The 27810-nt window shown below is 41.7% G+C and overlaps 1 protein-coding gene across 1 annotated transcript; it reads right to left on the bottom strand.

Annotated features, from left to right (window-relative positions):
- Positions 1-510: 510 nt before the first annotated feature.
- Positions 511-26483, bottom strand: LOC106564833 (zinc finger and SCAN domain-containing protein 21). The gene is made up of 4 exons (XM_014131268.2): positions 25855-26483; positions 24808-25001; positions 24310-24478; positions 511-2545 (listed from the first exon to the last, which is right to left on the bottom strand). Exons 1-4 carry the CDS (start codon positions 26231-26233, stop codon positions 1794-1796), a joined length of 1494 nt encoding a protein of 497 aa, XP_013986743.2. The 5' UTR covers positions 26234-26483; the 3' UTR covers positions 511-1793.
- Between the last annotated feature and the right edge of the window lie 1327 nt (positions 26484-27810).

The raw sequence follows: 27810 nt of genomic DNA, 5'->3' as shown, positions 1-27810 counted from the left end.
AAGATTGAACTCTTTGAAGGAAACCTGGCACCATCCCAACGGTGAAGCATGGTGGTGGCAGCATCATGCTGTGGGGATGTTTATCAGCGGCAGGGACTGGGAGACTAGTCAAGATCAAGGGAGAGAAGAACAGTGCAAAGTACGAGAGATCCTTGATGAAAACCTGATCCAGAGTGCTCAGGAACTTCAGACAGGGAAGAAGGTTCACCTTCCAACAGGACAATAACCCTAAGCACACAGCAAAGACAATGCAGGAGTGGCTTCAGGACATGTCTCTGAATGTCCTTGAGTGGCCCAGCCAGAGCCCGGGACTTGAACCAAATACAGGTGTGCCAAGCTTGTAGCATCATATCCAAGAAGACTCGAGGCTGTAATTGATGCTAAAGGTGTTTCAACAAAGTACTGAGTAAAGGGTCTGAATACTTATGTAAATGTGATATTTCCATTAAAAAAAATTATACATTTGCAAAAAAATCTAAACCTGTTTTTGCTTTGGTATTATGAGGTATTGTGTGTAGATTGATGAGGGGAAAAAATAATTTAATCAATTTTAGAATAAGGCTGTAAAGAAACAAAATGTGGAAAGTCAAGGGGTCTGAATACTTTCCGAATGCACTGTAAGTATATTTTTGCAATTACATTTACTTTTGAATCTTAAGTATATTTAAAACCAAATACTTTTACTCGAGTAGTAATTTACTGGGCGACTTGCACTTTTACTTGAGGCATTTTCTATTAAGGTACAGTATCTTTACTTTTACTGAAGTATGACAATTGGGTACTTTTTCCACCACTGGGTGGACACGGCACACTATTCTAGTTTTGCGGAGAGAGAGGAGGATGGCGTCAATTTATTTTCTCGCCTAGGGTGGCAGAACAGCAAGGACTGGGCCTGCTTTCCTTTTCGCAGACTTAGACCTGAGGGGTATACAACAAAGCAGGATCAATGAGTTAACTTAATCATATAAAAATATATTTTCCTGCAGTGTGGATTTATTCAAGGATTCTCTGCAAAGTGTGTTAGCGCATGTTTTTTTCAAGTATCTTGACTAGGTAAAACTCTTTCCAGACTGGGAGCTGCGGAAAGGCTTCTTCCCTGCATGTCATCTCATGCATTTTAAGATATCCTAACCGGGTAAAAGCTTTTTCACACTAAGAGGATTTGAAAGGATTATTTATCTCCTGTGTGTGTCATCTCATGTGTTTTCAGTCTCCTTAACCTGGTAAAACCTTTTCCACACTGAGAACATTGGAATGGTTTTTCTCCCGTGTGTATTGTCATGTGATCTTTCAGATGAGATGACTGGATGAATCTCTTCCCACACTGAGAGCATTGGAAAGCCCTCTGCCTCTCTACTAAGTGTGTTCTCTCATGTGATTTCCGGTCCCCTGATGAGAAAAATTTCTTTTCACACTGGGAGCACTGATACGGCTTCTCGCCAGTGTGTGTTCTTTCATGCACTTTTAGATGCCCTGATCGCCCGAAACCCTTCCCACAATGAGAACAGTGGTATGTTTTCTCTTCCCCTGTATGTATTCTCTCATGCTCTTTCAGGCCCCTTAACTCAACAAAACCCCTTCCACACTGTGAGCAGAGGTGAGGCTTCTCTTCTGTGTGTGTCCACTCATGTGTTTTCAGGCTCCCTAACTGGGTAAAACTCTTTCCGCACAGGGAGCACTGGAAAGGCTTCTCTCCTTTGTGTATTCTGTTATGTTTTTTCAGGCTCCCTAACTCAGTAAAACTCTTTCCACACAGGGAGCAGTAGAAAGGCTTCTCTCCTGTGTGTGTCCTCTCATGTGTTGTCAGGTGCCCTAACTGGGTAAAACTCTTTCCACACTGGGAGCAGTGGTGAGGCTTCTCTCCCTGTGTGTATTCTCTTGTGCATTTTTAAGTTCCCTAAATGGGTAAAACTTTTTCCACACAGGAAGCATTGGAAAGGCTTATCTCCTGTGTGTGTTCTTTCATGGTCTTTCAGGGTCCATAACCAAGTAAAACCCTTTCCACACTGAGTGCATTGGAATGTTTTTTCTCCTGTGTGTGTTCTCTTATGCTCTTTCAGATGAGTTGACCTGATAAATTTCTTTCCACACTGAGTGCATTGGAAAGGCCTCTCTACAGAGTGTGTGTTTTTTTTCCCAGTGTGTATTCTCTCATGCGTTCTCAGGTTCCCTGACTGGGTGAAACTCTTTCCGCACTGAAAACAATGGTAAGGCTTCTCCCCTTTATGCGTTCTCTTATGGTCTTTAAGGTGCCCTAACCGGGTAAAAGTCTTTCCACATTGGGAGCAGGGGTAAGGCTTTTCTCCTGTGTGCGTCCTCTCATGTGTTTTCAGGTGCCCTGACTGAGTAAAACTCTTTTCACATTGTGAGCAGTGGTAAGGCTTTTCACCTGTGTGTATTCTTTCATGATCTTTTAGGTTCCGTAACTTAGTAAAACTCTTTCCACACTGCGAGCAGCGGTGTTGTCTCGCTGGTTTGGGCATCTCTGGGTCTGGTTCCCCTGAAGTACACTTTCCGCTGTTCGAGTGAGAGTCTAGTCTCTCTCCTGCCAAAGACAAACAGAGTGTTTAGTTAAATACTAAACAGAGACCTGAATGAAACCTCCATATGATAAAATTGTCTTCCTATGAGATTTAATCAAGACTAGATCCATCAATAAAAACAACAGTGCACGTCATCACAGAATGGCGGTAGTGTTTTGTAGCCTAATAAAAACAAAATAGAACTTGACTGTTATGCATTTATTAGACCTAATGGACTACAATTACAGTGTATACAAACAATGGAGTAAAACAAGCTTACATTTGGGGTTCTGAGGGGTAAATTATAAGGTTAGCTACATCTACTTATGGTTTTCTGAAACAAGCCAGCTTCAGTTAGCTTCACATTCCAGCTCAGGCTTCATCCACATTACAGATGTGGATATTGATCCTGCAGCTGCCACTAACTCCAGCCTGGCATGTAACTGCTTGTCCATGTAGCACGTGGACAACCTAGTGAGTCGAACGCCAAACTCTTTATTGAGATAACCCTGAAAACGGCATTCAATGGGCGAGTCAGTGCCACGTTTTCATTTTTTGGCGAAATGAAAATGAAAGTTATCTTGCAAATTCAGCAGGCTAAGGTGGCAAATACGCTATTAGAAGTGCCGTCTTTCTTTTATTGTGTGTGTATCATAATGCCGTCATTGATGTGCTTATCAATACACGAGCATCTTCTTTCCCACTCCTTTCATTTTATTCATATGAAAGTTTTAATGTGCATGACGTTTCAAATGCCTCCTGTATTATTCCTAAATGTGTAGTGTGATATATATTTTTTTACACAAGAACATTTTACGAATAAAATATTTAATCAGTCATCTTCCTCATATTGTCGAGAGAATGAAGGGGTGATAATGCACTCTGAGCTCTATTTAAACAAACTTAACGCAGCAGTAAATCTTAACACTGGCTGTAGCACTATAGGTTCGAGGGGGAGTGTCAGGAAAATGTATTGTATTTTCACAACCCGGAATTTTGGGCGCAGAGTCAACGCCCACTGCCATCCGTTCTATTGGCCAACGTGCAATCATTGGAAAATAAAATCGATGAGCTATGATCAAGATTATCCTACCAACGGGACATCGAAAAACTGTCAAATAATATGTTTCACCGAGTCGTGGCTGAACAACAACACAGATAATATAGAGCTGGCGGGATTCTCCATGCACCGGCAGGACAGAGAAGCTACATCTGGTAAGACGAGGGGTGGGGGTGTCTATTTGTCAATAACAGCTGGTGCGCGATGTCTAATATTAAAGAAGTCTCGAGGTATTGCTCACCTGAGGTAGAGTACCTTATGATAAGCTGTAGACCACACTATCTACCAAGAGAGTTCTAATCTATATAGGGATGAAATGGTTACTGGTTTCACAATAAACCACTGTAAAATTCCCGACGGTTAGTATTACCATTTCAAATTGTAATTATCATTAAAACCGTTTTTGAAAAACTCACGGTAAATACTGTCCAACATCAACCAAAGTTAGCAACAGTCTAGTGCAGGCACAGCATGCAATGTGGGTTTTGTTTTGTGTGGAAACATGGCGGAAGGCAGTGACAGCGCTCGGGAAATTTTTCAGCCTTCTAAGAGAACCAAATCTGAAGTGTGGTCATATTTTGGGTTTTACAAAAGTGCTGAGGGAAAATTAATCGAAGATGGTCACCCTGAAGGCAGAACATGCAACAACAAAAAACACTGCAACACTTCAAATCTTTTGAGTCATCTTCGTGACCACCACCCACTACTTTATAGCCAATGCAAGGCAAGTTAACTTTTAGCTCAATGCATAATGTGGGGACTTTGGAATGGGGGAAAACGTCATGGTTTGTCTCTCTAACTTGCTAATAGCTTGTCAATAATGTAAACTGAAGCTTTCAGTGTTAACTACTCTTGTTAAAACACTACACGTTGTTCTGCTGCTGTATGCGTTGTGTCTGCAGACTATTCGCCCATTGCACATGATAACACGTCATGTAGTTTAGTCACCCAACCAACATATTTTGTTCATTTAAAATCCGTCAGTCGTCGACTTGGTTGTAAAAGTGTTCCAACAGGAGGAACACTATAGACTCCTATACAAGACTCCTGTATTTATGTCATTGCAATTACTATCACCGTCTTCTTAAGACTCATTTGTATTTATGGAAATTGTCCATGGGGTCATTGCATATACTCAAATCCAACACAGAAGATAGACTGTGTGCGTGTGCGTGCGTGTGTGAATAATAATAATTATAACAACGAGGGGCCATGCACCAAGAGCTCCCTCACCTTGCCAGGGTTGCAAGGAAGCTTTTGTGCATCCCAGCAACCAGCGTGCCATCAGAGGGAGTGTTCAGTGCCAGCAGGCACATCGTCTCCCCTCGCAGATCACTACGTAAACTGGACAAAGTAAATATGCTGACATTTTTACATTTCAATCTCAAGTAAACAAAGATGAATACATACAGGAAGTTAGGCCAGCAGCACCTTATTTCTTTATGAAGGAGAAAACGGACATACAATCAGTGCTGTTCATTTGATTTGTTTACATATTTTGTGTTATTTTAATGTCAACACCTGCACATTGGATTTGTTTACATATGGTAGTATTGTTCTTACATGCACATTGCTTTGTTTGTGTTGCTTTTATATGCACATTTGATTTGCTTATGTTCATGGTTGTGTTCACTAAAACCTGCACTAGGGAAACATTTACCTCTCATGGCCACATGGTGCCATCTTTAATGTTAATGTTGTTATTTTTATGTTTATGCACACAAAAAGTGCATAGTGCTGCTAATTTTATTTGTTGTTTGTTTATTTGATTTGCTTAAGGTTGTGTTCATTTAAACCTGCACTAGGGAAACTTTTACCTCTCATGGCCACATGGTGCCATCTTTAATGTTAAGGTTATTATTTTCATGTTTATGCACACAAAAAGTGCATAGTGCTGCTAATTGTATTTGTTGTTTGTTGGTTTTCAATATAAAACTTGGTGAAATGATTTCAGTGCGTGTATCAGTATTTTCTTTTACATTTCAAGCACAATTTAACAATACCGCCATAATACTGATAACGGTGATAACTTTGCTCACTATAATCGTGATATGACATTTTCATACCGTTTCATCTCTACATGTACAGTTGAAGTCGGAAGTTTACATACACCTTACCCAAATACATTTAAACTCAGTTTTTCACAATTCCTGACATTTAATCCTGGGAAAAATTCCCTGTCTTACGATCACCACTTTATTTTAAGAATGTGAAATGTCAGAATAATAGTAGAGAGAATGATTTATTTCAGCTTTTATTTTTTCATCACATTCCCAGTGGGTCAGAAGTTTACATACACTCAATTAGTATTTGGTAGCATTGCCTTTAAATTGTTTAACTTGGGTCAAACGTTTCGAGTAGCCTTCCAACAATAAGTTGGGTGAATTTTGGCCCATTCCTCCTGACAGACCTGGTGTAACTGAGTCAGGTTTGTAGGCCTCCTTGCTCGCACATGCATTTTCAGTTCTGCCCACAAATGTTCTATAGGATTGAGGTCAGGGCTTTGTGATGGCCACTCCAATACATTGACTTTGTTGTCCTTAAGCCATTTTGCCACAACTTTGAAAGTATGCTTGGGGTCATTGTCCATTTGGAAGACCCATTGGCGACCAAGCTTTAACCTCCTGACTGATGTCTTGAGATGTTGCTTCAATATATCCACATAACTTTCCTGCCTCATGATGCCATCTATTTTGTGAAGTGCATCAGCCCCTCCTGCAGTAAAGCACCCCCACAACATGATGCATGCACCCCCGTGCTTCACGGTTGGGATGGTGTTCTTCGGCTTGCAAGCGTCCCCCTTTTTCCTCCAAACATAATGATGGTCATTATGGCCAAACAGTTCTATTTTTGTTTCATCAGACCAGAGGACATTTCTCCAAAAAGTACGATCTTTGTCCCCATACGCAGTTGCAAACCGTAGTCTGGCTTTTTTATGGCGGTTTTGGAGCCGTGGCTTCTTCCTTGCTGAGTGGCCTTTCAGGTGAAGTCGATATAGGACTCGTTTTACTGTGGATATAGATACCTTTGTACATGTTTCCTCCAGCATCTTCACATGGTCCTTTGCTGTTGTTCTGGGATTGATTTGCACTTTTAGCACCAAAGTACATTCATCTCTAGGAGACAGAACACGTCTCCTTACGGAGCGGTATGACGGCTGCGTGGTCCCATGGTGTTTATATTTGCGTACTATTGTTTGTACAAATGAACATGGTACCTTCAGGCATTTGGAAATTGCTCCCAAGGATGAACCAGACTTGTGGAGGTGTACAATTTTTTTTCTGAGGTCTTGGCTGATTTCTTTTGATTTTCCCATGATGTCAAGCAAAGAGGCACTGAATTTGAAGGAAGGCCTTGAAATACATCCACAGGTACACCTCCAATTGACTCAAATGGGGCGGCAGGTAGCCTAGTGATAAGAGCGTTGGACTAGTAACCGAAAGGTTGCAAGATTTCTGGCGCAGGAGTCCCGCTAGCGACCCACCTCGACAGCATCCGTGAAATCGCAGAGCGCCAAATTCAAAATACAGAACGTGATATTAAACCTTCATGATAATACAAGTGTCATGCATGATTCTTTAGCTTAGAATCTTGGCAATCTAACTGCATCGTCGGATTTCAAAAAGGCTTTACGGCGAAAGCACAGCATTCGATTATCTGAGGTCAGCGCCCCACAACAGCATATTATCCAAACAAGCACAGGCGTCACAAAATCCCAAATAGCAATAAAATAAGTCACTTACCTTTGAAGATCTTCCTCTGATCGCAATCACAAGAGTCCCAGGAACACAATGAATGGTCGTTTTGTTCGATAAATTCCTTCTTTATATCCCAAATAGTCTGTTCAGTAGGCGTCATTGAGTTCAGTAATCCACCCGTTCAGAATGCAGACATAGGAGTTCCAAAAGTTACCAGTAAAGTTTATCCAAACAAATCAAACGACGTTTCTAATTCATTATTAGGTACTCTAATATCTAAATAAACGATAATATTTCATACGGAGCGAACTATTTTCCAATAGGTAAGGAAAAGAACGCAGCGCGCTCCCTCGGTCACGAGCGCAATGAGACTAGTTTTTCCTGAGGATAAACAACTATTCCTCGTTGGTTTTTCAGAATACAGCTTAAGCTTGGAATTGGCTGGCAGGTCAACAGAAAAGAAATTGGTCCTCGGGTTTTCGCCTGCTAAATCAGTTCTGTTATACTCACAGACATAATTTTAACAGTTTTAGAAACTTTAGAGTGTTTTCTATCCAATACTACCATGCGTATGCATATCCTAGCTTCAGGGCTTGAGTAACAGGCAGTTTACTTTGGAAACCTCAGTCATCCAAAATTCCTATCCCTAACAAGTTTTAAAGGCACAGTCAACTTAGTGTATGTAAACTTCTGACCCACTGGAATTGTGATACAGTGAATTATAAGTGAAATAATCTGTCTGTAAACAATTGTTGGACAAATTACTTGTGTCATGCACAAAGTAGATGTCCTAACCAACTTGCCAAAACTATAGTTTGTTAACAAGATTTAATGACTCCAACCTAAGTGTATGTAAACTTCCGACTTCAACTGTATATTATTCATAGCCATCTATTTACCACCACAAAATGATGCTGGCCCTAGGACCTCACTCAACCAACTCTACAAGGCCATAAGTTCATCCAGAATCGGCGCTCCTATTGGCCGGGGACTTTAATGCAGGCAAACTTAAATCTGTTTAACCTCATTTCTAACAGCATGTCACATGTACAACCAGAAGGAAAAACACTCTAGACCACCTTTACTCCACACACAGAGATGCATAGAAAGCTCTGCCCTGCCCTCCATTTGGCAAATCTGACCATAATTCTACCTTTCAGATTCCTGCTTACAAGCAAAAACTAAAGCAGGAAGTACCAGTGATTCACCCAATAAAGAAGTGGTCAGTGGTCAGAATGCTACACTACAGGACTGTTTTGATAGCACAGACTGGAATATGTTCTGGGATTCATCCAATGGCATTGAGGAGTATACCACCTCAGTCATCGGCTTCATCAATAAGTGCATCAACGACATCGTCCCCACAGTGACCGTACGTACATATCCCAACCAGAAGCCATGGATTACCTGCAACATCTGCATCGAGCTAAAGGCTAGAGCTGACGCTTTCAAAGAGCGGGACACTAATCTGGACGCTAATAAGAAATCCCGCTATGCCCTCAGACGAACCATCAAACAACCAAAGCGTCAATACAGGATTAAGATTGAATCCTACTACACCGGTTCTGACGCTTGTCGGATGTGGCAGGACTTGAAAACTATTACGGACAACAAAGGGAAACCCAGAAGGGAACTGCCCAGTGACACGAGCCTGCTAAATGCCTTTTATGCTCGCTTCGAGGCAAGCAACACTAAACCATGCACGAGAGCACCAGCTGTTCTGGATGACTGTGTGATAACACTCTCGGTAGCCGATGTGAGCAAGACCTTAAAACAGGTCAACATTCACAAAGCCGAGGGGCCAGACAGATTACCAGGACGTGTACTCAAAGCATGCGCGGACCAACTGGCAAGTGTCTTCACTGACATTTTCAACCTCTTCCTGATCGAGTCTGTAATACCAACATGTTTCAAGCAGGCCACCATTGTCCCTGTGCCCAAGGAAGCGAAGGTAACCTGCCTAAATGATTACCGCCCCATAGCACTCACGTCAGTAGCCATGAAGTGCTCTGAAAGGCTGGTCATGGCTCACATCAACAGCATCCTCCCGGATACCCTAGACCCACTCCAATTCGCAAACCACCCCAACAGATCCACAGATGACGCAATCTCAATTGCACTCCACACTGCCCTTTCCCACCAGGACAAAAGGAAAACCTATGTGAGATTGCTGTTCATTGACAACAGCTCAGCATTCAACACCATAGTGCCCACGAAGCTCATCACTAAGCTAAGGACCCTGGGACTAAACACCTCCCTCTGCAACTGGATCCTGGAATTCCTAACGGGCCGCCCCAAGGTGGTAAGGGTAGGCAACAACACGTCTGCCATGCTGATCCTCAGGGGCCCCTCAGGGGTGTGTACTTAGTCCCCTCCTATTTTTTATTACCCCCAATTTCGTGGTATCCAATTTGTAGTTAGTCTTGTCTCATTGCTGCAACTCCCATACAGACTCGGGAGAGGCGAAGGTTGAGAGCCACGCGTCCTCCGAAACACAACCCAACCAAGCCGCACTGCTTCTTGACACAATGCCACTTAACCCGGAAGCCAGCCGCACCAATGTGTCGGAGGAAACACCGTACACCTGGCAACCGTGTCAGCGTGCACTAAGCCCAGCCCGCCACAGGAGTTGCTAGTGCGCAACGGGACAAGGACATCGCTGCCGGCCAAACCCTCCCCTAACCCAGGCGACGCTGGTCCAATTGTGTGCCGCCCCATGGGTCTCTAGTGGCACAGCTAGCACTGCGATGCAGTGCCTTAGACCACCGAGCCACTCGGGAGGCCAGTCCCCTCCTGTACTCCCTGTTCACCCACGACTGCGAGTCCAAACACAACTCCAACACCATCATTAAGTTTTCTGACAATAGTGGTAGGCCTGACCAACCGACAACGAGGAGACAGCCTATAAAAGGAGGAGGTCAGAGACCTGGCAGTGTGGTGCCAGGACAACAACCTCTCCCTCAACGTGAGCAAGACAAAGGAGCTGATCGTGTACTACAGGAAAAGGCGGGCCGAACAGGCCCCCATTAACATTGATGGGGCGGGTGGCTTGCCTCAGACCATCCGGGTGGCTCACCTCAGACCATCCCGCAGGTGAAGAAGCCAGATGTGGAGGTCCTGGGCTGGGGTGGTTACACGTGGTCTGCAGTTGTGAGGCCGGATGGACATACTGCCAAATTCTCTAAAACAACGTTGGAGGCGGCTTATGGTAGAGAAATTAACATTCAATTCTCTGGCACCAGCTCTGGTGGACATTCCTTCAGTCAACATGCCAATTGCATGCTCCCTCAAAACATTTTAGAGTGGCTTTTTACTGTCCCCAGCACAGGGTGCACGTGTGTAATGATGATGCTGTTTAATCAGCTTCTTGAAATCCCACACCTGTCAGGTGGATGGATTATCTTGGCAAAGGATAAATGCTCACTAAAAAGGATGTAAACAAATTTGTGCACACAATGAGAGAAATAAGCTTTTTGAGCGTATGGAACATTTCTGGGATCTTTTATTTCAGCTCATGAAACATGGGACTAACACTACATATTGTGATTACATGTTTGTTCAGTGTACATGTGTTTTAAAGACAACACTTCAATTGGACAATGCTCGCGCAACTCAGGAGAGGCGGTGCACTCTAGTAGTTTCAGCACAGACGTGGGGGATGGGGCGTGAGTGAGTAGGGGCCGGTTGTGTCTGACACAGAGTAGAGAGAGTAAATAGCCAAACTGACTCGCGCAAGTTAGACAAATATGTCGCTGCAATATGTTGTCTATCATCTCATCTGATAGTGTCTGTCTTGACTGCATCAAGAAGCCAGATAGCTACACTTGCCAGCTAAGTTAGTTAGCTAGGCTAATTGAGGCTATTTAGAAGCGCTCCCCGCGTCCTGGTCTACAACAACTCTATTCATATTAAACAACAGCCTACCTGTTGGTTGATCATTGGAGCCTACTGCTTCTCATTGTGACAACTTTATTCTGTAATTGTAATTAAATGTTGCATTGATTACAAATCTTCCACATCGCTTGGTACACATGGAGCTTCTGACAGTAGTGCTGCTTTGATTGACCGATAATAACAAAGTGTGTAGACTACCAGCCGTTTTTATGATGCGCACTCCAGTGGAGGCTCCTCAGAGGAGGAAGGAGAGGACCATCCTCCTCAGTGAAATTTCATAAAAATAAAAATAGTGAAACATTAAAAAAGTTATCCTTTTTAGATAAAACTATACTAAATAAATATATGTCACCAAATAATTGGTTAAAATACACTGTTTTGCAATGAAGGTCTACAGTAACTTCAACAGCACTGTCTGGGCTAGCACCATAGCGTAGCCGGAGGACAGCTAGCTTCCATCCCCCTCTGGCTAAATTGACTTCAATACAAAACCTAGGAGGCTGGTAGGCCTCACCCCCTTCCGTAGACATATATGGTAATTATGACCACTTCCAGAGGACGTCCTCCAACCAATCAAAGCTTTTGCAGTATGAACTGACATTTTGTCCATCCAATCATAGATGTAGGATCAGAGAACGAACCTAGTGTGTTGTATTGGGATTGTGCCACTGAGCATTTTGGGGGTTCTGTGTGTTGAGAAGCTTGGTGACATTGTTGGATAGAGATTAAGAGTGAAGAGTGATAGATGAGCATTTTTGGGACATTATTCAATTCAAATTAGTTTTTTCAAATTACAGGAGAAAGAGGTATTTTATAAATTGTTTTCTTGGGTTAAGAATTTCATTTTTTGTCCAGTAAGTGCAATTTACAGTTGAAGTCGGAAGTTTACATACAGTCGTGGCCAAAAGTTTTGAGAATGACACAAATATTAATTTTCACAAAGTCTACTGCCTCATTTTGTATGATGGCAATTTGCATATACTCCAGAATGTTATGAAGAGTGATCAGATGAATTGCAATTAATTGCAAAGTCCCTCTTTGCCATGCAAATGAACTGAATCCCCCCAAAATATTTCCACTGCATTTCAGCCCTGCCACAAAAGGACCAGCTGACATCATGTCAGTGATTCTCTCATTAACACAGGTGTGAGTGTTGACGAGGACAAGGCTGGAGATCACTCTGTCATGCTGATTGAGTTAGAATAACAGACTGGAAGCTTCAAAAAGGAGGGTGGTGCTTGGAATCATTGTTCTTCCTCTGTCACCCATGGTTACCTGCAAGGAAACACGTGCCGTCATCATTGCTTTGCACAAAAAGGGCTTCACAGGCAAGGATATTGCTGCCTGTAAGATTGCACCTAAATCAACCATTTATCGGATCATCAAGAACTTCAAGGAGAGCGGTTCAATTGTTGTGAAGAAGGCTTCAGGGCGCCCAAGAAAGTCCAGCAAGCGCCAGGACCGTCTCCTAAAGTTGATTCAGCTACGGGATCGAGGCACCACCAGTACAGAGCTTGCTCAGGAACGGCAGCAGGCAGGTGTGAGTGCATCTGCACGCATAGTGAGGTGAAGACTTTTGGAGGATGGCCTGGTGTCAAGAAGGGCAGCAAAGAAGCCACTTCTTTCCAGGAAAAACATCAGGGACAGACTGATATTCTGCAAAAGGTACAGGTATTGGACTGCTGAGGACTGGGGTAAAGTCCTTTTCTCTGATGAATCCCCTTTCCGATTGTTTGGGGCATCCGGAAAAAAGCTTGTCTGGAGAAGACAAGGTGAGCGCTACCATCAGTCCTGTGTCATGCCAACAGTAAAGCATCCTGAGACCATTCATGTGTGGGGTTGCTTCTCAGCCAAGGGAGTGGGCTCACTCACAATTTTGCCTAAGAACACAGCCATGAATAAAGAATGGTACCAACACATCCTCTGAGAGCAACTTCTCCCAGCCATCCAGGTACAGTTTGGTGACGAACAATGCCTTTTCCAGCATGCTGGAGCACCTTGCCATAAGGGAAAAGTGATAACTAAGTGGCTCGGGGAACAAAACATCAATATTTTGGGTCCATGGCCAGGAAACTCCCCAGACCTTAATCCCATTGAGAACTTGTGGTCAATCCTCAAGAGGCGGGTGGACAAACAAAAACCCACAAATTCTGACAAACTCCAAGCATTGATTATGCAAGAATGGGCTGCCATCAGTCAGGATGTGGCCCAGAAGTTAATTGACAGCATGCCAGGGCGGATTGCAGAGGTCTTGAAAAAGAAGGGTCAACACTGCAAATATTGACTCTTTGCACCAACTTCATGTAATTGTCAATAAAAGCCTTTGACACTTATGAAATGCTTGTAATTATACTTCAGTATTCCATAGTAACATCTGATAAAAAATGTCTAAAGACACTGAAGCAGCAAACTTTGTGAAAATTAATATTTGTGTCATTCTCAAAACTTTTGGCCACGACTGTACACTTAGGTTGAAGTCATTAAAACTCGTTTTTCAGCCACTCCAGAAATTTCTTGTTAACAAACTATAGTTTTGCCAAGTCGGTTAGGACATCTACTTTGTGCATAACACAAGTCATTTTTCCAACAATTGTTTACAGACAGATTATTTCACTAATAATTCACGGTATCACAATTCCAGTGGGTCAGAAGTTTACATACACTAAGTTGACTGTGCCTTTAAACAGCTTGGGAAATTCCAGAAAATGATGTCATGGCTTTAGGAGCTTCTGATAGGCTAATTGACATAATTTGAGTCAATTGGAGGTGTAACTGTGGATGTATTTCAAGGCCTACCTACAAACTCAGTGCCTCTTTGCTTGACATCATGGGAAAATCGAAAGAAATCAGCCAAGATCTCAGAAAAGAAATTGTAGACTTCCACAAGTCTGGTTCATCCTTGGGAGCAATTTCCAAACGCCTGAAGGTACCACAGTCATCTGTAGAAACAATAGTACACAAGTATAAACACCATGGGACCACGCAGCCGTCATACTGCTCAGGAAGGAGACGCGTTCTGTCTCCAAGAGATTAATGTACTTTGGTGCAAAAAGTGCAAATCAATCCCAGAACAACAGCAAACGACCTTGTGAAGATGCTGGAGGAAACAGGTACAAAGGTATCTATATCCACAGTAAAACGAGTCCTATATCGACATAACCTGAAAGGCCGCTCAGCAAGGAAGAAGCCACGTCTCCAAAACCGCCATAAAAAAGCCAGATTACGGTTTGCAACTGCATATGGGGACAAAGATCGTACTTTTTGGAGAAATGTCCTCTGGTCTGATGAAACAAAAATAGAACTGTTTGGCCATAATGACCATTATTATGTTTGGAGGAAAAAGGGGGATGCTTGCAAGCCGAAGAACACCATCCCAACCATGAAGCACGGGGTGGCAGCATCATGTTGTGGGGGTGCTTTGCTGCAGGAGGGACTGGTGCACTTCACAAAATAGATGGCATAATGAAGTAGGAAAATTATGTGGATATATTGAAGCTACATCTCAAAACATCAGTCAGGAAGTTAAAGCTTGGTCGCAAATGGGTCTTCCAAATGGACAATGACCCCAAGCATACTTCCAAAGTTGTGGCAAAATGGCTTAAGGACAACAAAGTCAATGTATTGGAGTGGCCATCACAAAGCCCTCTACTCAATCCTATACAAAATGTGTGGGCAGAACTGAAAAAGCGTGTGCGAGCAAGGAGGCCTGCAAACCTGACTCAGTTACACCAGCTCTGTCAGGAGGGATGGGCCAAAATTCACCCAACTTATTGTGGGAAGCTTGTGGAAGGCTACCCGAAAAGTTTGACCCAAGTTAAACAATTTAAAGGTAAGGCTACCAAATACTAATTGAGTGTATGTAAACTTCTGACCCACTGGGAATGTGATGAAAAAATAAAAGCTGAAATAAATCATTCTCTCTACTATTATTCTGACATTTCACATTCTTAAAATAAAGTGGTGATCCTAACTGACCTAAGACACGGAATTTTTACTAGGATTAAATGTCAGGAATTGTGAAAAACGGAATTTAAATGTATTTGGCTAAGGTGTATGAAAACTTCCGACTTCAACTGTATTTAAAGTTGCCTTGCTAACTTCAGTAGCTAGCTACCAGCGTGAGCGTGTGCAGACTTTTTGTTGAAGAACCCCTTTCATTCTCTGGGGTACACGGAAAAGGTGTGAATTAAAAGCGAGGGTCGTCCTCTGCCTGAGATCAGTTTCATGAAGAAGGATGAAAAGGTGAGAGCGTTCAATATCAACTGGTATGAAATGTATAGCTGGTTAACAGGGAGCCTATCATCAAGCCACCTGTACTTGCACGTTACGATTCTTTACAAGTTGAACATCTTTTCTGGGATGTCGAAAACAATTCCGAATGATTTGATAGCTCCCATCGCATCATCCATTAAACGTTAGATTAAAGAGAGAGGTTGACGCAGCACATTTTTTTTCGCATGCACTCAAGTAGGCTTTGCACTTTCCTCCGGTATTTATTTAGCAAAGACGATAACACATAATCACTCCGGACAGACAAGCAAAAACTCATGACATAAATGTTGCCGCAGCCTAGGCTACACCTAAACATTTTTCCGTCTGATCAACTGTAGGTTACTAATAAGAGCGGCTGCATACAGCCTATGCTCCCTGTCCATCTGGTCAGGGTAAACTAATTGTTAACGTTATGTATAGTCCATTTGTGTGTCAGGAGAAAATGTGAACGTGATCACGTTTCTATTATATTCAAAATTGGGCTGGCTAGGCTGCCTATACGTTTTTAATCCAAAATGATTACCTGGAATGAACCAATCAACATGATAGTGATGGCAGATGTGTCATTTTATTTACAAGGCCTACAGTTGCATAGGCCTGCATGATGCAAACATGCATAAAGCCAGCTCAGCCCTGTGAGTTCCATTGTCTATCAGTTATCTATGTGTCTGAGTAGAGGAAATCCCCCTCCTAATCCCCCTCCTAATCTAGTCTAAATATAATTTATATGAACAAATATAAGGAAGCTGCAGTTTGACAGGGTTTTCATCCCCCCCAGGGCCAGGAGTTATTTAAAACAATGTGACTTGATTAGGAAAAAATGGTCCCATCATAGCCCATATAAAACCTTTTTACAACTGATTAATCACTGTCAATACTGATGAGGAATTGAAAAATCGTATGGTTGAGAGGGATGAGGCAAAAGGTATGGCAATTAAGTCTGGCAGCCAAACTGATTGGCAAACGTACTGCAAATTAAGAAATCATGTGACTAAACTAAAGAAAAATAAACTACACTATGAAACAAAGATAAATTATATAAAGAATGATAGAAAAAAGCTTTGGGGCACCTTAAATGAAAATTTGGGAAAAAAAGCCAACTCCTTCATTCATTGAATCAGATGGCTCATTCGTCACAAAGCCCACTGATATTGCAAACTATTTTAATGCCTTTTTCATTGGCAAGATAAGGAAACGTAGGGATGACATGCCAGCAACAAATGCTGACACTACACATCTAAGTATATCGGACCAAATAATGAAAGACAAGCATTGTACTTTTGAATTCCGTAAAGTCAGCGTGGAAGAGGTGAAAAAATGATTGTTGTCTATCAACAATGACAAGCCACCGGGGTCTGATAATCTGGATGGAAAATTACTGAGGATAATAGCAGACGATATTGCCACATCTTCAATTTAAAACCTACTTGAGACCGTGTGCCCTCAGGCCTGGAGGGAAGCTAAAGTCATTCCGCTACCCAAGAATAGTAAAGCCCTCTTTACTGGCTCAAACAGCTGACCAATCAGCCTGTTAGCCCAACCCTTAGTAAACTTCTGGAAGAAATTGTGTTTGACCAGATACAATGCTATTTCACATTAAACAAATTGACAACAGAATTTCAGCATGCTTATAGGGAAGGACACTCAACAAGCATGGCACTTACACAAATGATGATTGGCTGAGAGAAATTGATGATAAAATGATTGTCAGACTTCAGTGCAGCTTTTGTCATTATCGATCATAGTCTGCTGCTGGAAAAACGTATGCGTTATGGCTTTACACCCCCTGCTAAAATGTGAATAAAGAGTTACTTGTCTAACAGAACACAGAGGGTGTTCTTTAATGGAAGCCTCTCAAATATAATCCAGTTAGAATCAGGAATTACCATGGGTAGCTGTTTAGGCCCCTTGCTCTTTTCAATTTTTACTAACGACATGCCACTGACTTTGAGTAAAGCCAGAGTGTCTATTTATGCGGATGACTCAACACTATAGACGTCAGCAACTACAGCGACTGAAATGACTGCAACACTCAACAAAGAGCTGCAGTTAGTTTCAGAGTGGGTGGCAAGGAATAAGTTATCCCTAAATATTTCCAAAACTAAAAGTATTGTATTTGGAACAAAACACTCACTAAACCCTAAACCTCAACAAAATCTTGTAATAAATAATGTGGAAAATGAGCAAGTTGATATGACTAAACTGCTTGAAGTAACGCTAGATTGTAAACTGTCATGGTCAAAACATATTGATGCAGTAGTAGCTAAGATGAGGAGAAGTCTGTCTATAATAAAGCGATGCTCTGCCTTCTTAACAACACTATCAACAAGGCAGGTCCTACAGCCCTAGTTTTGTCGCACCTTGACTACTGTTCAGTCGTGTGGTCAGGTGCCACAATTGCAATTGGCCCAGAACAGGGCAGCACGGCTGGCCCTTGGATGTACAGAGAGCTAATATTAATAATATGCATGTCACTCTCTCATGGCTGAAAGTGGAGTAGAGATTGTCTTCGTCACTACTTTTATTTATGAGAGGTATTGACATGCTGAATGCACCGAGCTGTCTGTCTAAACTACTGGCACACAGGTTGGACACCCATACATACCCCACAAGACATGCCACAAGAGGTCTCTTCACAGTCCCCTAAGTCCAGAACAGACTATGGGAGGCACACAGTACTACATAGAGCCATGACTACATGGAACTCTATCTACATCAAGTAACTGATGCAAGCAGTAAAATTAGATTTAAAAAACAGATTAAAAAACACCTTATGGAACAGCGGGGACTGTGAAGCAACACAAACATTGGCACACACACACACACACACACACACACACACACACACACACTATAAATACACATGGATTTAGTACTGTAGATATGTGGTAGTGGTGGAGTAGGGGCCTGGGGACACACAGTGTGTTGTGAAATCTGTCAATGTATTGTAATGCTTTTAAAATTGTATAAACTGCCTTAATTTTGCTGGACCCCAGGAAGAGCAGCTGCTGCCTAATGGGGATCCATAATAAATACACATACAAAATGAGGTAGTCACCTGGAATGCATTTCAATTAAGAGGTGTGCCTTGTTAAATGTTAATTTGTGGAATTTCTTTCCTTCTTAATGCGTTTGAGCCAATCAGTTGTATTGTAACAAGGTAGGGGTAGTATACAGAATATAGCCCTATTTGGTAAAAGACCAAGTCCATATTATGTCCAGAACAGCACAGATAAGCAGAGAAACGACAGTCCATCATTACTTTAAGACATGAAGGTCAGACAATATGAAAATGTCAAGAACTTTGAAAGTTTCTTCAAGTGCAGTCGCAAAAACCATCAAGCGCTATGATAAAACTGGCTCTCATGAAAACCGCCACAGGAAAGGAAGACCCAGAGTTACCTCTGCTGCAGGGGATAAGTTCATTAGAGTTACCAGCCTCAGAAATTGCAGCCCAAATAAATGCTTCACAGAGTTCAAGTAACAGACACATCTCAAAATCAACTTGCTTGGGCCAAAAAACACAAGCAATGGACATTAGACCGGTGGAAATCTGTCCTTTGGTCTTATGACCCCAAACTTGAGATTTTTGGTTCCAACCGCCGTGTCTTTATGAGACGCAGAGTAGGTGAACGGATGATCTCTGCATGTGTGGTTCCCACCGTGAAGCATGTAGGAAGAGGAGGTGTGATGGTGTGGGGGTGCTTTGCTGGTGACACTGGCGGGGATTTATTTAGAATTCATGGCACACTTAATCAGCATGGCTATCACAGCATTCTGGAGCAATACACCATCCCATCTGGTTTGCGCTTAGTGGGACTATCATTTGTTTTTCAACAGAACAATGACCCAAAACACACCTCTCGGCTGTGTAAGGGCTATTTGACCAAGAAGGAGAGTGATGGAGTGCTGCATCAGATGACCTGGCCTCCACAATCACCCGACCTCAACCCCACTGAGATGGTTTGGGATGAGTTCGACCACAGAGTGAAGGAAAAGCAGCCAACAAGTGCTCAGCATATGTGGGAACTCCTTCAAGACTGTTGGAAAAACATTCCTCATGAAGCTGGTTGAGACAATGCCAAGAATGTGCAAAACTGTCATCAAGGCAAAGGGTGGCTACTTGAAGAATCTAAAATATATTTGGATTTGTTTAACACTTTTTTGGTTACTACATGATTTCATATGTGTTATTTCATAGTTTTGATGCCTTCATTATTATTCTACAATGTAGAAAATAGTAAAATAAAGAAAAAACCTTGAATGAGTAGGAGTGTCCAAACTTTTGACTGGTACTGTACATGTAGGTAAGGGTAACGTGACTATGCATAGATAATAAACAGCGACTAGCTTGTGTGTGTGCCATTCAGAGGGTGATTGGGCAAGACAATAAGTGTCTTTGAATGGGGTATGGTAGTAGGTGCCAGGCACACCGGTTTGAGTGTGTCAAGAACTGCAACACTGCTGGGTTTTTCAAACTCAACAGTTTCCCGTGTGTATCAAGAAATGGTCCACCACCCAAAAGACATACAGCCAACTTGACACAACTGTGGGAAGCATTGGAGTCAACATAGGCCAGCATCCCTGTGGAACACTTTCAACACCTTGTAGAGTACATGCCCCAACAAATTGACGCTGTTCTGAGGGCAAAACGGAGTGTAACTCAATATTAGGAAGGTTTACCTAATTTTTTGTACACTCGGTGTACAGTGTCAACGTTTTGGATCACTATGTTTGTTGTACAGTTACAAGATGTCATACTCTGGGTAGTTCTTAACATAATGAGCCTATGTTTGTCTATTGTGAAGACAATTATCCATGGAACACGCATTTATTAATAATAGGCCTGTAATATGTACATACATTCACTGATGAAATAGATTCTAAATTTGACTGCTAAGATATTTAACGCAAAATTGACTACGGTAATGGTGGAGCTCAAGAGCTTTTAAAGGTGACTTGGTGGTCCCCGGAACAGAAAAGGATAGGAACCACTGACCTACAGAGCTGACATCACTTGGAGCAAGGTCACCAATGTCCTTAACCCATGAAACAAACACACATTAGAATTCCCATTTTTAATAGCTTCCTATCCACATGTTGTATAGACATGTGAAGACAAGTACTGTGGGTTCCCTTTCCTTTGTTGTCTACGATACACCAATTACTTGATCAAAAAGCAGCTCGTGAGTAGTTTTAGAATGGCCTGCGACATGGTTTAGGAATGTAAAAAGCGGTCCCGCAAATTTGCGATACAAAGAACAAAAAAGCGCAGGAAATATGGGTCTGGGCTAGAAAGACGTGGTTTTCTCTGTAGTAATGGTGCAAGCATTCAGTGTACTCAGTGTATTCGCTATGGCACTCAGAGGCTGCAGTACAACAAAGTACTTTTTTTCTAAGCATACTGGTGTCCCAAATTAAAATTCCACGTCGCACAGCAAAATATTTCAGAGTATATGAGACTAGGGCTGTCGCGATGACCGTACTATCACCACACCAGCAGTCATGAGTCATGAAAGGCTGTCAAATTCCACGGGACCATTTAGTCACGGTAATTAGGCTTAAGTTCTGATGCTGCTGATGGTCATTAGTAGTCTACCAAACTTGCTAACTGCCTGTTACTCAGCACTCTATTGTCCCTCTAATCACTCTCACATCAATGCAAATGTTTCGAAAATCTAATCCAACACTTCATGAGGGCCCATGGGCTCCTGTTGCACAACATTTCTATAGGCTATGCAATTGCGCGAGAAAACAGAGTGATGGCATCTATTAAAAAGAGGATCCCATCAGCTTTCTATAGGCTATTCCTACTATATTTATTTCTCAACTTTCCTAATATTAAGCAAATATTAAGCACATTGCTTAACTCTACAACAGGTGTATAGCCTACCTGGCTGTCATAAAAATGAGCCACATTTGCTATTTAAGTGCAGAGATGACATGTATTCTTTCCCCCGCCGTTTCCAGACATGTGCATGATAATGGTCTATTCTAAATCAAAGCGAATTTCACACATATATTATTTAGTATATGTAAAGACAAGATTAAAACAAGAATAGTCTGACATGTGACATTAGCCTATCACTTGTGAATTATATATTATCCCTTGTGAATGATGCCCAGCTTAAGGTAAGAAACAAAGATTTTTTATGTTTTCATCATAGTCGCACACCTCATGTAGCCTATCCCATTGTTCTATATGTTTTGATACTAAAGTGGCCAAATAACTTCTTAAAATGAAGCACATTAAATCGGTTTTACAACAGGTGTAGAGCCTAACTGGCATACAGTGCAGTGAGGTTCAAGTTTGGGGAAGATCATTTTCACCATAACAATGCACCTTTATAATAAAAGCATTCCATGCATAATCACATTTGTGGTTACTTTTGATGATGATGTTTTCCCACTAATGGAACCTTTGTGCTTATAGCCTACTGCCGTGTGCACATTGCAGTGCTTATAATGTGAAGAAATAGCTTAATAGTTTAGCAACATTTTAAGCTAAACGTTCTGATCTGTTGCGTCAGCCACACTACGTAGTTTTTTTTTAAAGCTAGTGGTTGTATTAATTTGAGATCTCTCACATCCCACAACTGTCCCAGACTATGTTTGGAATATGTATTTCTTGCACAGAATAGGTCAACTTTTGTACTATGGGGGATAGTAGATTGACATAGGTTAGTGCTGTTGCTGTTCGTTAGGCCTACTCATCTTGTTGGCTGACGAAAAGTAAATATGGACAGTTCTTCCAATATCTTCAATATGCACCTCGGAATAGGACAAGGACGCGTGCAGTTGCGTCCCCGATAGACACATTGGGGACGCAACTGCAAGCGTCCTTATCCTATGCACACGTTCTTAACCTATTACACGTTCTTAACCTATTACAAGTGTCTTCACTTGTAGCCTGTGAGAAAGACCCAATCACGTGATGGAGAGCCGTGTGAGTGAGATGATAGATGCTTCGGAGCAGGCTGCACTCAGGGAAAAGGGCTGCAAAGGGGATATTTTTTAGGGTGTATTATGGCCACACAAAGGGGATGCCGCCGGGAAATTCAAGGCATTATCAAGTGCTTGTCAAATTGTGAATGAGGGACTGATGAAGTGTGTAGAAACAAAGCAGAGCCCATGCCATTCAGGCAACTTTTTTCAAATCATCATTAGAGTCACATCATGCAGCCTGACAATGTATTAAACATCTAAACATATAGCCCAACGTTTGTAGAACGACTAAAGTTACATTAATAACACTAAATTAAGCATATAAGAGCGCACTCCCTCAAATTGTTTGGAGAAAATATCCTTTCTATTTTATTCAGCTTTGTTCAATTGTATTCTTCATACTATAAAATAATGCCATGGAATTCTAAGCAAATCTTGTCTGCTAAATGAACTAGTGTAGCCCACAGCCATATGTTAGGTCCTGATCTGGCTATGCCATAAGGACAACTCAGAGTATGCTATTCTGTTCTTCTGAAATAGAATACATTTTCTTCATATCATGTTTCTTTAGACCAGTCTAAAGTAAATAATGGATTTATTACATGGATTTATTCGACTTTTTAAAATGTAGATGTTCCAAAGTTCTGCATCAGTGGCTTGTAGGCTGTGTGTGGAAGCCAGACGATGCTAAATGTGTTCAAGATTAATTAACGGTCAAATACTGTGAGACCGACAGATACTTGCTTGACAATCACCGGGACCACCACAGCCCTATACGAGACCAAAACGGTTGCACTGTATAGCCCTGACAGATGAGCTGCTAATCAACACTAAATAGCTATGTTTTGCAAATATGGGTCAATAAATAAATATTGATCAATTAATGAACTGTTACAGAAGATTGGAGTCTAATCCTAATGGATTTATTACATGGATTTATTCGACTTTTTAAAATGTAGATGTTCCAAAGTTCTGCATCAGTGGCTTGTAGGCTGTGTGTGGAAGCCAGACGATGCTAAATGTGTTCAAGATTAATTAACGGTCAAATACTGTGAGACCGACAGATACTTGCTTGACAATCACGGGACCACCACAGCCCTATACGAGACCAAAACGGTTGCACTGTATAGCCCTGACAGATGAGCTGCTAATCAACACTAAATAGCTATGTTTTGCAAATATGGGTCAATAAATAAATATTGATCAATTAATGAACTGTTACAGAAGATTGGAGTCTAATCCTAATGGATTTATTACATGGATTTATTCGACTTTTTAAAATGTAGATGTTCCAAAGTTCTGCATCAGTGGCTTGTAGGCTGTGTGTGGAAGCCAGACGATGCTAAATGTGTTCAAGATTAATTAACGGTCAAATACTGTGAGACCGACAGATACTTGCTTGACAATCACCGGGACCACCACAGCCCTATACGAGACCAAAACGGTTGCACTGTATAGCCCTGACAGATGAGCTGCTAATCAACACTAAATAGCTATGTTTTGCAAATATGGGTCAATAAATAAATATTGATCAATTAATGAACTGTTACAGAAGATTGGAGTCTAATCCTAATGGATTTATTACATGGATTTATTCGACTTTTTAAAATGTAGATGTTCCAAAGTTCTGCATCAGTGGCTTGTAGGCTGTGTGTGGAAGCCAGACGATGCTAAATGTGTTCAAGATTAATTAACGGTCAAATACTGTGAGACCGACAGATACTTGCTTGACAATCACCGGGACCACCACAGCCCTATACGAGACCAAAACGGTTGCACTGTATAGCCCTGACAGATGAGCTGCTAATCAACACTAAATAGCTATGTTTTGCAAATATGGGTCAATAAATAAATATTGATCAATTAATGAACTGTTACAGAAGATTGGAGTCTAATCCACACACACCATTATTCTTACCTGATGACATTGAATCTGAATCTCCCTTTTCATCTCCTTCTCTCGCAGTTTCACTCAGCCCCGGTGTTTTCCTGCAATCGACTAGCCGCACAGACACCCTCTTCAGACCCCACAGTGAGGCACGACCTGAGGACTCCAGGAAATGGGAGGGGGGCGGGAAAGACGTGTCCTGGAAAACACATGCGGAAATAATGACAGAATCAATTTAGGGTATGAAACTCTCCTACATGTCAAGGAATTTTGAATTCTCAAAAGTCTCAGCAGTCTTTCTTTGATTCCTCTCATTCTCTGGACCTCCTTCCCAAATTGCATTGGAAGAGAAAGTCCAATCAGAATCACCTTTATTTGCTAAGTGCATTTACATATATAGGACATTTGGAGGAACCTCAAATATTCTCCTCCAATGTATTCAAAGAAGGAGGTTGAAGAATCAAGAATGAGAGGAATCAAGGAAGGACTGTTGAGAACCAAAACACTCAATGACTGGGAAATACTTACCTCCAGCCGGTTGCTAGGAAACCAATCCTTGTCCTCCATGTCCCATTCTTCATTGCAGTGAATAGCATTGTCATCATTATCAACAGTCTGGCTGGGACTCACAGGTGCCGCACTATATTCTCCCTGTATCTTTCTGATGTCCTCTTTCACTATACAGCCCTGGGAGGGCCAGAAAACAGCATTTTGCCTTGGTTCTGTAAAGGGAAGAGTTCAACTATTGGTTAAAACAAAGGGTGTAGCTGGCTCTCTACCTGTTTCCAGGCATATCACTCTCTTCATCCAAGGACCTTCAGTCGGAGAGCGAACTCTGAATACAAACTAAACAAAAATGAAAAAAAAATATATTAAAAAACGGAGGTCAGTAGAATGCCTCTTAAAACCACACATCGGTTCAACAACTGCACAGTTTGTGCCCCTGTTTTTAAGACAATATCAAAGATTTGTATAACTAACCCAAGATACACCACAGTCTGTTGTTTCCAATGGGATCAAATGAAGCATAGTGGGCAGAACAAACATACATATTGCCATTATGGCACCCCTACTCTGTGAAGTGTGTGTGTGTGTGCGTGTGTGCAATAACTCAAATCGCCCTTGCTCTTCTAAACACCACCATTTTTCTTTTACTTTAGCAAAGGGTAAAGTCTACAAAACGTACCACCCTGTTCGTAACATATTCTTGTTTTGTGATTAAAGGTTCTGTAGATTTTGAAAATTAGCTGAATGTTGGCCCAGTTCCATCTCACTCCATACTCTCCCACTGCTGGACACTGGGCTTCCTTCCTCTCCTCAACATATTTGATGGGGAATGGAAATTCCAACCGGATGCTTCAGATTTATACATCCCGTGAAACATCTGGCTCCTTGTTCTATAATCATGGCTAGGTGGGATACAGATTTTGTCAGATTTAGTTTTTTGGGGGGGCATTTTAGCTAACCCTAACCTGCTGCATCAGTTCTCCTAAACCTGCTAGGAAAAGTCAATTTTGACAAAATCTGTAAAATCCCTTCTAGACAAAACCTTGTTCTATATGTGACAAAACTCACTGGTGTCTTCAGTCTCCTCTCCTTCCTCCTCTTTCAGTTCCAAAACGTCTTCCTCCTCCTTTATTGAGATAGCTATCTCTTCCTCTTTCACTATGCAATATTCTTCTTCTTTTAATGTGATAGTCTCCTCTTTCATTCTGAATTCGTCTACTTCCTCTTTCACTACAAAAGGTCCTTTCTCTTCGTTCACCATAACAACCCCCTCTTCTTCTTTCAATGTGATAGTCTCCCCTTTCTCCTTCATCGTTCTGAAAGCGTCTTCCTCTCCTTTTACTGTATCCCCCTCTTCTTCTTTTACGACAATGTTCAGCCCCAGAGGTTCTTTCTCTGTCCAGCAGACCTCTTTTTTAGCAGCGGGGGAGAAGCTTTGTGAGCTCATTGTCAGGGATGTTAGCTAGCTAACGTTAGCATGAGCGACTGCCCTAGTGCTAGGCTCAGTATCAATCTTAAATGGCAAATTCCGTTTAAATCAACTAGTACATACGTTATCAGAATTGTGTTTAAACCACTAATATTCATGTAGCTACACAAAAAAATGGTCTAAAGTGATGCAATGGGTAGGTTTTATGTTGGCTAACAAGCTAACAGTACAGAGCTGGTGAATCAGTAGCCGTGTTGTTGTTGTTGAAGAAGCTTCTTCTTCTACTAGTATTCTGTCAGCAGCACAAACGATGACGTCCTGTTTGTATGGTAATGAGGAAATCTTCTAAATAAAAGCGCGCATTTCAAAACATTGCAATGTGGATAGCTCATTCCCAAGATATTTAAAATGCAATGAGTCATTTATGAAAACAAATTAAAAACCTTTTTTTAATACCAATAATTTTTAAAAAAATACAACGTTGACACTGGTATGTTGAGAATATTCACCTGTAGAGAGAATTGTTCTACCTGTCTCAGCTAAAGTGGGATAGGAAATACTCAGTAGGGACTCTGCTATCCAAATGGTTCGTTTTGGAAGGGGTCTTTGTTGCACGACCTGCTGCTGGCTTTTCACTCCGCCCCATCTACAGTTGAAGTTGGAAGTTTACATACACCTTAGCCAAATATATTTAAACTCAGTTTTTCACAATTCCTGACATTTAATCCCTGTGTGGCTCAGTTGGTAGAGCATGGTGTTTGCAACGCCATGGTTGTGGGTTCAATTCCCACAGGGGACCAGTACGAAGAAAAAAATGTATGGAATGTATGCGCATTCACTACTGTGAGTCGTCTGCTAAATGACTAAAATATAAATGTAAAATGTAATCCTAGTAAAAAATTCCCTGTCGTCAGTTAGGATCACCACTTTACTTTAAGAATGTGAAATGTCAGAATAATAGGAGAGAGAATGATTGATTTCAGCTTTTATTTATTTCATCACATCCCCAGTGGGTCAGAAGTTTACATACACTCAATTATAATTTGGTAGCATTGCCTTTAAATTGTTTAACTTGGGTCAAACTTTCGGGTAGCCTTCCACAAGCTTCCCACAATAAGTTGGGTGAATTTGGCCCATTCCTCCTGACAGAGCTGGTGTAACTGAGTCAGGTTTGCAGACCTCCTTGCTCGCACACGCTTTTTCAGTTCTGCCCACAAATGTACTATAGGATTGAGGTCAGGGCTTTGTGATGGCCACTCCAATACCTTGACTTTGTTGTCCTTAAGCCATTTTGCCACAACTTTGGAAGTATGCTTGGGGTGAATGTCCATTTGGAAGACCCATTTGCGACCAAGCTTTAACTTCCTGACTGATGTGTTGAGATGTTGCTTCAATATATCCACATAATTTTCCAACCTCATGATGCCATCTATTTTGTGAAGTGCACCAGTCCCTCCTGCAGCAAAGCACCCCCACAACATGATGCTGCCACCCCCGTGCTTCACGGTTGGGATGGTGTTCTTCGGCTTGCAAGCCTCCCCCTTTTAAATAATTTCAATAATTTCAAGGCAATGCTACCAAATACTAATTGAGTG

This window comes from Salmo salar, chromosome ssa12 (genome assembly GCF_905237065.1).
Source record: "Salmo salar chromosome ssa12, Ssal_v3.1, whole genome shotgun sequence".
Taxonomy (NCBI): Eukaryota; Metazoa; Chordata; class Actinopteri; order Salmoniformes; family Salmonidae; genus Salmo; species Salmo salar.
Note: the sequence above shows the minus strand (reverse complement) of the source record. Positions and strands in the feature narration are given on the sequence as shown.